This window comes from Lepidochelys olivacea (assembly GCF_965140295.1).
Source record: "Lepidochelys olivacea isolate rLepOli2 genome assembly, chromosome: 5".
Taxonomy (NCBI): Eukaryota; Metazoa; Chordata; order Testudines; family Cheloniidae; genus Lepidochelys; species Lepidochelys olivacea.
Window position 1 is genome coordinate 39,262,060 of NC_140415.1, and position 14,112 is coordinate 39,276,171.

Below are 14,112 nucleotides of genomic sequence, written 5' to 3' on the forward strand. Positions count from 1 at the left end.
AGAACTTTAACCTTAAGGCAGAGACCTTTGTGGGAAGTGGGGGGGCAGCTCCCTCCCCAGCTCTGCTCTGGCCCTGACCGCAGCCATGTCCCTGGGTCCTGGCCCAATCCCCAGCCTCGGCGTGGTTCCACTCCTGGCCCTGACCCCAGCCTCAGCCACACGTGGGGCTGGGAGTGGAGCCACATCTGGCTGCGGGCTGGCTACCAGTCCCCACCGCAGATCGGCTATGGCTCCTGTCATAAATATAAAGGGAAGGGTAAACCCCTTTGAAATCCCTCCTGGCCAGGGGAAAGCTCCTCTCACCTGTAAAGGGTTAAGAAGCTAAAGGTAACCTCGCTGGCACCTGACCAAAATGACCAATGAGGAGACAAGATACTTTCAAAAGCTGGGAGGAGGGAGAGAAACAAAGGGTCTGTGTGTCTGTCTATATTCTGTCTTAGACCAGATGATAGACCAGGAATGGAGTCTTAGAACTTTTAGTAAGTAATCTAGTTAGGTACGTGTTAGATTATGATTTCTTTAAATGGCTGAGAAAAGAACTGTGCTGAATAGAATAACTATTTCTGTCTGTGTATCTTTTTTGTAACTTAAGGTTTTGCCTAGAGGGGTTCTCTATGTTTTTGAATCTAATTACCCTGTAAGGTATCTACCATCCTGATTTTACAGGGGGGATTTCTTTATTTCTATTTACTTCTATTTTTATTGAAAGTCTTCTTGTAAGAAAACTGAATGCTTTTTCATTGTTCTCAGATCCAAGGGTTTGGGTCTGTGGTCACCTATGCAAATTGGTGAGGCTTTTTATCCAACATTTCCCAGGAAAGGGGGGGTGCAAGTGTTGGGAGGATTGTTCATTGTTCTTAAGAGCCAAGGGTCTGGGTCTGTAGTCACCTAGGCAAATTGGTGAGGCTTTTTACCAAACCTTGTCCAGGAAGTGGGGTGCAAGGTTTTGGAAAGTATTTTGTGGGGAAAGACGCGTCCAAACAGCTCTTCCCCAGTAACCAGTATTAGTTTGGTGGTGGTAGTGGCCAATCCAAGGACAAAGGGTGGAATATTTTGTATCTTGGGGAAGTTTTGACCTAAGCTGGTAAAGATAAGCTTAGGAGGTTTTTCATGCAGGTCCCCACATCTGTACCCTAGAGTTCAGAGTGGGGGAGGAACCTTGACAGCTCCGTTCCTGCCACCGCCCCCAACCACGGCTCTGCTCTCAGTCCCTCCCCCAGCTGCGGCCCCAGCCTCAGCCCCTTTACCCCTGTCTGCATGGCCCCCCAGCCTGAGTCGTGGTCCTGCTCACAGCCCAGCTCCACGGGGAAGGTCAACGGGGTAAGGGGGGCATGACCCTCAGCACCAACAGTAATCAAGGGTTAAGGCAGAAACAACCCAACAGCCCACCTCGTCATTCCCATGCATGTACACAGAAAGAGGGCTGCAAATCCTAACTGGAAATATGTACTAATACCTACAAACTTGTGTATAAGAAAGGGCACTATGGGATAGCAGGTGGACACCATCAAGTTCTGCCTTGGAAGAAGCAGGAAATGAGGTGGTCAGTGCCACTCTGCCTTTTATTCCCTCAGATGGGAGAGCATGAAATCATGCAGGGCACAGATGCAGCCCCCAAAGGCACTGCTGGTCAAAAATTCTGATCTTGTGCACATGACGTGCATGCACGCCGTAAGTGGGATCCACACAAAGAATGGCAGAAGTGGTAAACTTTGCTTCTGCTTTTGTAATCAAAATCCCTATTCAAGAGAGCAAATACTTAGATATTCTCTGTTTTTGCATCCACCCATTTCTTTCCCAGTAAGATGGTAACCTAGTTCTATAGGCCAAACTCTCCTTGCCAACTTAAAAGGGATAAATATTTACTCAAACTCCAGAGTAATTCTTGTGGGGTGCTGTGAGGAAATGCCTCTCTCAACCTGCTCCATAACAAAATCTACGAACTGTCGAAAGCCAAAATCACCCTCTTTCTGGAATATTGACAGTATTATCAAATAAGTTTCAGCTCTAAGTCTTCTCCTTAGTCATCGCTACGCCCAGGGCTCCTCAGTCCACTCTCTTTATATCCACTCTCTGGAGAGCCACTCCCACCTCCCTTTGGGGCATGTCTTCACAGCAGAGTTAACACTTGGGATCTTAACTCAGGTGTTGCCCCTCACCCCCTTCCCATCCATGAACAAAACCTTCTCATCTGAGTTTAGTGGTGCTTTCAGTCTGGGCTATATCACTTATATGGGGCTGTAGGCTAAAACTTGAATGAGGCTTTCATTTGGGCTGGTAACATTACCCATTTTACAATGAGGATGCAGACTAAACCACCCATCCCGCAATTCCCCACCATGTGCCCTGAAAAACAGACAAAGTTTTCCCACAATTCATTGGGAAAGAATCATAAGCAGGTCTTCTTACAGTAGCACAAAGAAGCATGGGATATGCCCCCGGAAGTCTCAGCAACCCACATGCGTAAATGTAGCACGAAGGGGTAGCACCAGTAACTCAGGTATGACTTTGCAGTGTGGCTGCCCACACCCAGGCTAACCCAGATACTCAGAATCTGGTGCCTATCAATGAATGCTGGTGCTGAATTAATGCTGCAGTGAAGACATACCCTTAGAATATCTAGGTGGGGTACTGAGCCTTTTTGCATCAGAAGGAACCCACTAATCTCTTCCCAGCAAGATCAACCCCTGCCAAAAGGAAAATGCTGCCAGATTTTTACGCTCATGTTAGGGCTTATCCTGTTCCCACTGACAGGAGTTTTTTTGTCATTTATTTGAATGGGAGCAGGATTTGGCCCTCAGTTTGTACTTTTGGGTAGGGATTGCCATTTATACTTATCTAAGCTCTTAATTAAATGTTTTTAGAGTGTTCTGAAACTTTAATTTTAGATCACTAGAGTTGTATTTTCATTGGGACTGTATATCTAATATTCTCTAGGGAGCAGGTGCAGCAGCAGCAGTTTAAAGCAGGCATGAGAGCACTGGGGGTGGGGAGACTAGAGAGATGAAGGAATATAATCTGTATTCCTACTGAAAGGTTGTTGTGATCTGTGACACCAGGCATGAGTTGTCCCTACTGGATGACGCCGCTGCCTTGGTGCAATCTGCATGAAGGTGTCCTTTTGCTTGGAGGGGGGTGGAGATGGCCTTCAGGAATTACCTAAAAAGGCCATTCAGGATCCTCTGTGGTTGGAACCAATGAGAAGTGGCCCTCCAGTGGCTAAAAGGGTTGGGAGGGAGCACGTAGAAAACAGACTGCATAAAGAGGGCTAGACGCAGCCTACTTCTCTCAGCGGATCTCAAACTTATTTGGAAAGAGCTATACCTACTGACAAGAGATTAATTCAGTCTCCATACTTATTCAGTTTGTGGTATGGACACCCACCCAGTGAAAAGTAGACTGAGAACCAAATTTGTTTCAGACAAGCTGCCAACAGATGTTAGTGCTTTCTGGTTACTGCCAGCCTGACCTGGATTTGAGCTACTGTCACAAATGACTGGTTTTATAGTCTCATTTTCAAATGGTGGGCCATGCAGGCCTCTTAGTTACTAATTTTCACTTGACAAAATAATAGAAAATAAATTATTTTGATTAAAAATACATAGATCAACTGAGATTACGCAGCAGCGTCCAGCACGAGATTTACTTCCAAAGATAAATTATGTATCATAACTGGACCACTGGTCTATTAGTCTCTTAAAAGTAACCAAGAAATGCAACTGAAGGTCCTTTAAAAACCTTACCAATGTGTTTTCCCCACTGGAACTATTCCAGAGTCTCATCCGGTCATCTGTACCAATAGTCAGAAGATGAAGCCCATCACTTGTAAAGCATAAGCCATTAACTCTTCCATTATGAGCAGTGTTTGCTGTCAGGAAAATATGAGCCTGTTCAGTTATTTAGGGAAGATTTATTATTTTATTTTGTACACCTGTAGTACTGAATGCACTATTTAAATATTCAAACAACTTTCCACTCAAGAATATATAAATGTTTATTTGAAAGCAACAAAGGTTCTTATAAAATATATATTGTAAAACCTTTGGATTATGATGCCAAGTGATGAAGTTCCTTCTATGTTAGGTTCTATATGGTGAATGTATTATGTGCGTTTGAAAGTACTTCATTCAAAATGAGAGTAAACATACAAAAGTTTCAATGCCCTTTCCACTTTCTGCAGATATCATGATGCTCAGATGACATTACAGTAACATCAAAAATAGAGCAAAGTGCTGATGACTACCTCCAAAAAGGACCCAATCCTGAAATCTGTGTCTTTGGCAAAACATTGACTGACTTTAATGGTTGTTTTGGATGCAGAAATAATGCAGGATCTGACACTATTTTAAAGGTTTACTAGTGTTTCTGTAGACAGCTTTTCCTCCGTCTATAATAAGAATATATTTCTCTTTTGCAGCATAAAATATAAGCTCTTTGTGAACATGATGTGAAAGCTATTTGTATAATGATCTGTTCTGTAGCACCCCACTACAAAGATTGTTTACATCTACATTTTTTACATATGTGAAGAAGTCTTTTGCACACTTAGTCCCCTCCCCCAAGTTCGTAATTTGGAGCTTCCATTTTAGTTTGTTAAAACTGCTTTACCTGCTTTGCAAAATTTGTTGAAGAAATTAATGAGCTAAGTTTATTTTACAGTTCTGATCTAGTATTTCAAATGTCCCTCTTCCATTGTTGACAATTGTTCCTCAGTTCCTATTTTAAAAACACCACAAACCTAACAGTTCTCATGAAACTATATATACACACACTTCAAAATTTGTCCTTCCAGAGAGAAAAAAATAATCAAGTGGGGAGCACAGGAATTGTGTGTTTAAAAAACTCTAACATACAACAGTCATCCAAGAGAACAGATTCCCCTTCCCACCCCTGTCTTTGGCATTTCTAAAGCACCTCTCTGAGTTATCGATCTTTGTACTTTCATTAATCCATTTTAAGACAACATACACAGAAGTCCATTTGATGGGACCCAAAAGTTGTAAGCTAAATTAAAAAGAAATTCTTAGTTCTCCCAGTATGTTGTCATTTCAATAACTTTGAGTGTCAATTACATTTTTAATTCTCAAAACCAAACATTCATATTCCATATATGCAACAGAGAACATGACACAGCACAAAGCTAAACCACAGCCTACAAAACAAACTCAATGTTGTTTTATGTATAAATCCACCATCAGTATTTTCCTGAATAAAACTCTGATCCTACATGATTAACTTTACACACTGTAATTAGTCCAATTTATGGGACTGCTCACAGTGCTTAAATTTAGGCACGAGTTAATCTTTTCAGGATTAGGATTAGACACAGTCTTTTACTTTGTCCGTTTTAAAATCTTTCGTTTCAGAAGATGCTTTATGAGATCTAAAGTTTGGTTTTGTTTGTCCAGTGTATGGAACTTGGATCCAGAATTAATCCAAATTAATTTCTGAACTACGTTTTAAAGTACAGTGCTGTTCCTTTAATTTAGTTTGCTTCCCAAGTGCAGAAATTGTGTTTAGCTGCATTCGTATAAAATGTTAATAATGTTAATGTTTTAACCAGGGCATATTTAGTATATTCCAGGACCTATCCACCTTTGTTAGTATTCAAGTAATAGCATAATTTAGCATTAAACAAAGTTAAAATTAAATTTTGAATTTTATAACTAACCTAATACATATATATGTCTTGCTTACTATAGATGAAGCTATCTAATAATAGAGAGCTCGTTATTCTAGAAGACCAAAGCATAACAAAATCCAGTGGCTGGAACTTGAAGCTAGACAGACAAACTGGAAATATGCACACATTGTTTAACAGTAAGGGTAATTAACCACTGGAACAACTTATCAAGGGGTGTGGTCAATTCTCCATTATTTGAAAACTTTAAATTCCCATTGACTTCAAACAGAGCCAAGGTTTTATCAGTATGCCTTTTAAAAAGATATGCTCTAGTTCAGCCACAAGTTACTGGGTTTAATGCAGGAGTTACCAGGTGAAATTCTATGTCTGTGTTATACAAGACATCATACTAGATGATCACAATGGTCATTTCTTGCATTAAAAACTGTGATGGTATGAAATTCAAGAATGCTTCTAGGTAAAGATGTAGCGTACCACCACCATCATATTTCCTTTATAAATATATTCTTTATTACCTGCTTCAGAAGATGCTTTTGACTTCTCCCCATTGTACTGATCAAGAGTAATCAGACATCCAGATGCTCTCCTCACATCCCAGAGTTTTACTCTACTGTCAGCACTAAGAAAAATAAATTGTATGGATTTATTGATTAGAGAAACTGCCTCCAAACATCCCCACCTTTTTCTGTCATGGGTCCAGTAGATGTTCCCATTTTGGGCTGCATTCTGCCCTGATTTACACCTTGTGATATCACATTCAAGCTAATGAGAATGCAGAGAGTGGACATTAAGGCAGACTTTGAGCTTCTTGCTCATCTACACAATGTTTGAAAAACTAGTACAATATTATTGTACTTGTTAATAATATTGTGTAAGTACAATAACAATAGAATGTGGTTGCAAAAATGCTAAGGAACAAGATACAAGTCTATCTAGTCCTTGGAGAAATGATATGCCCATGTAATTAAAAATAACAGCATAAAAGCAGGAAAAGATTAATTGTGTCCCTATTCTGTAAACAAGAAGATAGGTTATTTGCTTTGCTATTTTTTCCCCTTACTGTTTTCTGCTGCTAACGTTGCACACTGAATGTATGCTGAAAAGGCAGCAGTGCACCAACTGAAAGCAGCAGCTTTTCATTTTGCTTATGAATCAGTGGTACCAAGTATTTCCAACACATTTCTATTTCTGTGTAAAAATAGATTTGGATTAATAAAGGCAGCAGCATATTTTGCCTTCATCTGAGAATATAATACACACACACTTGTTCTGGAGGAGAGACCCCAAATTGTACCCACTTTATATAGTGCATATTTATGGTGACACAAAGTCTACTTGATTTCACATACACACACACACACACACACAGAGCAAAAAAAGAAAAAGAAGGCGAACACCAAAATTTAACAATAAGAAAATGTTCTGCATTCCTGAGTGAGTAAGATACAAAATGTTGGGGGAACTAATTCTCTCTGCAGCTCTTATAGATTGTTCATTCATTCATTCAGACTTTATCTTCCCTATTCTTGAAGACAGGTCATAAGTTTACAACAATCTGTCTCTGTCTGGATTCCTATAATTTCAAAAATAGTGTCCAGTCACACAAAGTGAGTAGAGGGACACAGCCAAGAGTAGTTTGTCCATGATCTCAATGTAGTCAGCAGGGAAAACAAGTTTTTTTAAAAGGTAATATTAAGCAAAAGACATAGCAGTGGGTATTTTCCTTAGGTTCACAACCTGACAATGCACAGCTGTACCATAACAGTATACTCCCAAGTTAGCCAAATTTTGGCTTTCTCCAATTTTTTTTTATTTCAGCTAAAATTAGGCAGCTAACAAAGTGTAAACACCTGTACCTTCACAGATTGCAGGTATACTGAATAATAGTGAAGACACCAAGAGCTACAGGTACCCAGCTACAGAAAATTCTCTTCCCAGCAGAGGTCTCTCTGAATGCTTTATGTCAAGCTCAGGGAATCTGGTTAAATGTGTTATTCACTTCTGGGTTCAGTACTGGTTGAATGTTAGCAAATCTGAGTAACTTCCCTGGGACTCAAACCTTTGCATGCATCTTAAGAGAGAATCTCTACCTGAAAACATATGTATTTAAATGTATTCATTGTAGTCACTGAACAGCCTACAAGATTTGAGATATATCATGCACCACTAATAGAGGTGTAAAAAAAAAAAAAGGAAGAGGTAGAGCTTTCTTTCCCCTTCTTTAAACCTGTTGCTTACAGTAACCAAGTGCTGGTGACTGGCTCCCTTTGTGCTGGGTGTCTTACAACACGAGGGCTGAGGAAATGCTTGTTTAAAAAGGCATAGCTTGCTGCATGCTTTGAAGGGGGTATCATAAATACAAAGGGAAGGGTAAACCCCTTTGAAATCCCTCCTGGCCAGGGGAAAGCTCCTCTCACCTGTAAAGGGTTAAGAAGCTAAAGGTAACCTCGCTGGCACCTGACCAAAATGACCAATGAGGAGACAAGATACTTTCAAAAGCTGGGAGGAGGGAGAGAAACAAAGGGTCTGTGTCTGTCTATATGCTGGTCTTTACCGGGGATAGACCAGGAATGGAGTCTTAGAACTTTTAGTAAGTAATCTAGCTAGGTATGTGTTAGATTATGATTTCTTTAAATGGCTGAGAAAAGAATTGTGCTGAATAGAATAACTATTTCTGTCTGTGTATCTTTTTTGTAACTTAAGGTTTTGCCTAGAGGGGTTCTCTATGTTTTTGAATCTAATTACCCTGTAAGATATCGACCATCCTGATTTTACAGGGAGGATTTCTTTATTTCTATTTACTTCTATTTTTTATTAAAAGTCTTCTTGTAAAAAACTGAATGCTTTTTCATTGGTCTCAGATCCAAGGGTTTGGGTCTGTGGTCACCTATGCAAATTGGTGAGGCTTTTTATCCAACATTTCCCAGGAAATGGGGGGTGCAAGTGTTGGGATGATTGTTCATTGTTCTTAAGATCCAAGGGTCTGGGTCTGTAGTCACCTAGGCAAATTGGTGAGGCTTTTTACCAAACCTTGTCCAGGAAGTGGGGCGCAAGGTTTTGGGAAGTATTTTGGGGGGAAGGACACGTCCAAACAGCTCTTCCCCAGTAACCAGTATTAGTTTGGTGGTGGTAGCGACCAGTCCAAGGACAAAGGGTGGAATATTTTGTACCTTGGGGAAGTTTTGACCTAAGCTGGTCAAGATAAGCTTAGGAGGTTTTTCATGCAGGTCCCCACATCTGTACCCTAGAGTTCAGAGTGGGGGAGGAACCTTGACATGGTGGCATAGTGGTGGGATTAACCTGAAATCATTTTGAGATCCAGTTGAGATTTTTTGAACTAGAAATACAGATTTTAAAAAGGAAATTTTTTTTTCCTTTGGAAAGGAAGTCCAGAAAGCAGTTGAAACTGAAAGCAGATTGTTTTTTCTCTGCTTTGTGGCCAAGCAGAGACAAAAGGGGATTATCTTGTGAATTGCAGGTTTTCTTTGCCTGGAGGCAGGGTACTTAACTCCTGCAAGGAAATTCACAGTCTTCCAACCCAGAGGTTTTTTTTTCTTTTCTTCCTAAAAGTAAATAGGGGGTGTGTGTTCTACCCATTTGCTTTTTCTTTGGGCTGGGTAAGCAGGTTTCCAAGTAGTTGGAGGTTTTTTGCTTTAATTTGGGCCCAGAGCAGAGACAAGGGAATTGTCTTTTTCTGTAGGCTGACAGTCACTATCAGAGAATAGGTATTCTATTCCAGCACAGCAAAATTTTACAGCCACGTTTTGTTTGTTTATTTCTAAACCTCGGGTGTAAAGTTAGTTAAAAACAGAGAGGTTAGAATGACCAAATCCTCAGCTCGACTACAGCTGGAATTAGCCAAATTTCAGGCTGAGGAAAAACAAAGGGAACATGAAAGACAGATAGAACTCATGCGGCTGGAGAAGGAGGTACAGGAGGCTGCCCACAAGAGGGAAATGGAGGCAAGGAAGCATGTGGGGGAGGAGAAGGAAAAAGAGAGGAAGCATGTGGAGGAGGTGGAGAGGATAAAGGCCCAGCAGAATCTACCAACAAACCCTAGCAATCCTTCTTCGGGTACCACTTCCCATCCCAGAAAGTTCCCCACCTACAAGGCAGGTGATGATACTGAGGCCTTCTTAGAAAACTTCGAAAGGGCCTGCCTTGGGTACAACATCTCTACTGACCAATACATGGTAGAGCTGAGGCCGCAACTCAGTGGACCCTTAGCTGAGGTGGCAGCTGAAATGCCTAAAGAACACATCAACAAGTATGAACTGTTTAAATCCAAGGCGAGAGTCAGAATGGGGATAACACCTGAGCAGTCTCGTCGGAGGTTCAGAGCCCTAAGGTGGAAACCAGACATGTCATTTACCCGACATGCCTACCACATTGTGAAACATTGGGATGCCTGGATATCAGGAGCAAGTGTTGAATCTCCAGTAAATTTGCCCTTCCTAATGCAAATGGAACAATTCTTAGAGGGTGTTCCTGAGGAAATAGAAAGATACATCCTAGACGGGAAGCCCAAAACTGTAATCGAGGCAGGAGAGATTGGAGCCAGATGGGTGGAGGTGGCAGAGAAGAAGAAAACTGGTCGCAGTTGGAGCGGAGACCAGAAGGGACCACCCCAGACCACACCCTATTACCGGGGGCTGCCCAAAGCCCCACCTACCTCCCAAAGAACCCTCCAGACCCCTTATCGTCCCACCACCCCGTCCTCCAGCAACCCTCCTCGCCCCAGTGACCCGTCAGCTGGACGATGTTTTAAATGTAACGAGCTGGGGCATGTAAAGGCCAACTGCCCCAAGAACCCCAACAGATTACAGTTCATTGCACCGGAATCACACCAGAGGTCCACAGGCCCAGATACCTCCCAGATACCCTTGGAGCGGAGGGAAACTGTGAGTGTGGGCGGGAAGAAGGTCACCGCGTGGAGGGACACCGGAGCACAAGTGTCAGCTATCCATGCTTCCTTAGTGGACCCCAATTTAATCAACCCAGAGATCCAAGTGACGATTCAACCCTTCAAGTCCAACTCTTTCAATTTGCCTACAGCCAAGTTGCCTGTCCAGTACAAGGGCTGGTCAGGAATGTGGACTTTTGCAGTCTATGATGATTATCCCATCCCCATGCTGTTGGGGGAAGACTTGGCCAATCATGTGAAGCAGGCCAAGAGGGTGGGAACGGTCACCCGCAGCCAGGCTAAACAAGCCGTGAGGCCTAGCTCTGTTCCGGAAACTTCTATCAGGACCTGGTCAGAGGTGATGGACCTGGACCCCAGGCCAATGTCTGCAACAGCAGTAGTGGATCCAGTCCCAGAGACCCAGACGGAACCAGTCCCAGAACCGGAACCAGCCAAACAACCAACACCAGACCCCGTGTCAGCACTGAATCCAGTACTTGCAACCTCAACACCAGAGGGCCCCACCGAACCTGAACTGGCAGCAGCCGATAACCCTACACAAGAGGCTCAGCCGGAGCCTGAATCCCAACATAGTGCACCAGCGGAGAGCGGTTCACAGTCAACAGAAACAGCTCCATCCCCTATATCGCTTTCAGAGGGACCAAGCCTCGGTCCACAATCCAATGAGGAACTGATGTCTCCAGCATCAAGGGAACAGTTCCAGACCGAACAGGAAGCAGATGAAAGCCTCCAGAGAGCTTGGACGGCGGCACGGAGCAACCCACCGCCTCTCAGCTCTTCTAATCGATCCAGGTTTGTTGTAGAAAGCGGACTTTTATACAAGGAAACTCTTTCTGGTGGACACCAGGAAGACTGGCATCCTCAGAGACAGTTGGTAGTTCCAACTAAATACCGGGCCCAGCTCTTGAGCTTAGCCCACGATCACCCTAGTGGCCATGCTGGGGTGAACAGGACCAAAGACCGTTTGGGGGGGTCATTCCACTGGGAGGGAATGGGCAAGGATGTTTCTACCTATGTCCAGTCTTGTGAGGTGTGCCAAAGAGTGGGAAAACCCCAAGACCAGGTCAAAGCCCCTCTCCAGCCACTCCCCATCATTGAAGTTCCATTTCAGCGAGTAGCTGTGGATATTCTGGGTCCTTTTCCGAAAAAGACACCCAGAGGAAAGCAGTACATACTGACTTTCATGGATTTTGCCACCCGATGGCCGGAAGCAGTAGCTCTAAGCAACACCAGGGCTAAAAGTGTGTGCCAGGCACTAGCAGACATTTTTGCCAGGGTAGGTTGGCCCTCCGACATCCTCACAGATGCAGGGACTAATTTCCTGGCAGGAACTATGAAAAACCTTTGGGAAGCTCATGGGGTAAATCACTTGGTTGCCACTCCTTACCATCATCAAACAAATGGCATGGTGGAGAAGTTTAATGGAACTTTGGGGGCCATGATACGTAAATTCGTAAATGAGCACTCCAATGATTGGGACCTAGTGTTGCAGCAGTTGCTCTTTGCCTACAGAGCTGTACCACATCCCAGTTTAGGGTTTTCCCCATTTGAACTTGTATATGGCCGTGAGGTTAAGGGGCCATTGCAGCTGGTGAAGCAGCAATGGGAGGGATTTACACCTTCTCCAGGAACTAATATTCTGGACTTTGTAACCAACCTACAAAACACCCTCCGAACCTCTTTAGCCCTTGCTAAAGAAAACTTACAGGATGCTCAAAAAGAGCAAAAAGCCTGGTATGATAAACATGCCAGAGAGCGTTCCTTCAAAGTAGGGGACCAGGTCATGGTCTTAAAGGCGCTCCAGGCCCATAAAATGGAAGCATCGTGGGAAGGGCCATTCATGGTCCAGGAGCGCCTGGGAGCTGTTAATTATCTCATAGCATTCCCCACCTCCAACCGAAAGCCTAAGATGTACCATATTAATTCTCTAAAGCCCTTTTATTCCAGAGAATTAAAGGTTTGTCAGTTTACAGCCCAGGGAGGAGACGACGCTGAGTGGCCTGAAGGTGTTTACTACGAAGGGAAATGTGCTGGTGGTGTGGAAGAGGTGAACCTCTCCATGACCCTTGGGCGTATGCAGCGACAGCAGATCCAGGAGCTGTGCACTAGCTACGCGCCAACGTTCTCAGCCACCCCAGGACTGACTGAACGGGCATACCACTCCATTGACATAGGTAATGCTCACCCAATTAGGGTCCAACCTTACCGGGTGTCTCCCCAAGCTAAAACTGCTATAGAACGGGAGATCCAGGATATGTTACAGATGGGTGTAATCCGCCCCTCTGAAAGTGCATGGGCATCTCCAGTGGTTCTAGTTCCCAAACCAGATGGGGAAATACGTTTTTGCGTGGACTACTGTAAGCTAAATGCTGTAACTTGCCCAGACAACTATCCAATGCCACGCACAGATGAACTATTAGAGAAACTGAGACGGGCCCAGTTCATCTCTACCTTGGACTTAACCAAGGGGTACTGGCAGGTACCGCTAGATGAATCTGCCAAGGAAAGGTCAGCCTTCATCACACATCTCGGGCTGTATGAATTTAATGTACTCCCTTTCAGGCTGCGAAATGCACCCGCCACTTTCCAAAGACTTGTAGATGGTCTCCTAGCGGGATTAGGAGAATATGCAGTCGCCTACCTTGACGATGTGGCCATATTTTCGGATTCCTGGGCAGACCACCTGGAACATCTACAAAAAGTCCTTGAGCGCATAAGGGAGGCAGGACTAACTGTTAAGGCTAAGAAGTGTCAAATAGGCCTAAACAGAGTGACTTACTTTGGACACCAGGTGGGTCAAGGAACTATCAGCCCCCTACAGGCCAAAGTGGATGCTATCCAAAAGTGGCCTGTCCCAAAGTCAAAGAAACAGGTTCAATCCTTCTTAGGCTTGGCCGGTTATTACAGACGATTTGTACCGCACTACAGCCAAATCGCTGCTCCACTGACAGACCTAACCAAAAAGAAACAGCCAAATGCTGTTCAGTGGACCGGAAAGTGTCAGAAGGCCTTTAACAAGCTTAAAGCGACACTCATGTCTGACCCTGTACTAAGGGCCCCAGACTTTGACAAACCCGTTCCTAGTAACCACAGATGCGTCCGAGCGTGGCGTGGGAGCAGTTTTAATGCAGAAAGGACCTGATCAAGAATTCCACCCTGTAGTGTTTCTCAGCAAAAAACTGTCTGAGAGGGAAAGCAACTGGTCAGTCACTGAAAAAGAATGTTACGCCATTGTCTATGCTCTGGAAAAGCTACGCCCATATGTTTGGGGATGGCGTTTCCACCTGCAAACCGACCATGCTGCACTGAAGTGGCTTCACACCGTCAAGGAAACTAACAAAAAACTTCTTCGGTGGAGTTTAGCTCTCCAAGATTTTGATTTCGACATCCAACACATCTCAGGAGCTTCTAACAAAGTGGCTGATGCACTCTCCCGTGAAAGTTTCCCAGAATCAACTGGTTAAAATCGTCCTTGAGATGTGGAAAATATTGTTAGTCTTTATGTACTTGGTAGTATATTTAGAGATGCATGTGTCTTATTAAC

General features: G+C 43.6%; 1 protein-coding gene across 3 annotated transcripts in view; it reads right to left on the reverse strand.

The window, feature by feature from the left end:
* Nucleotides 1-14,112, reverse strand: part of ERCC8 (ERCC excision repair 8, CSA ubiquitin ligase complex subunit) — a 59,209-nt gene that overhangs the window by 24,571 nt on the left and 20,526 nt on the right. For all 3 annotated transcript variants that reach the window (XM_084629358.1, XM_084629359.1, XM_084629360.1), the window contains exons 8-9: nucleotides 6,160-6,263; nucleotides 3,744-3,868 (exon numbers count right to left, since the gene is read on the reverse strand). In XM_084629358.1, the coding sequence (XP_084485484.1) occupies nucleotides 3,744-3,868; nucleotides 6,160-6,263 (229 nt within the window). The remainder of the gene's footprint in view (nucleotides 1-3,743; nucleotides 3,869-6,159; nucleotides 6,264-14,112) is intronic.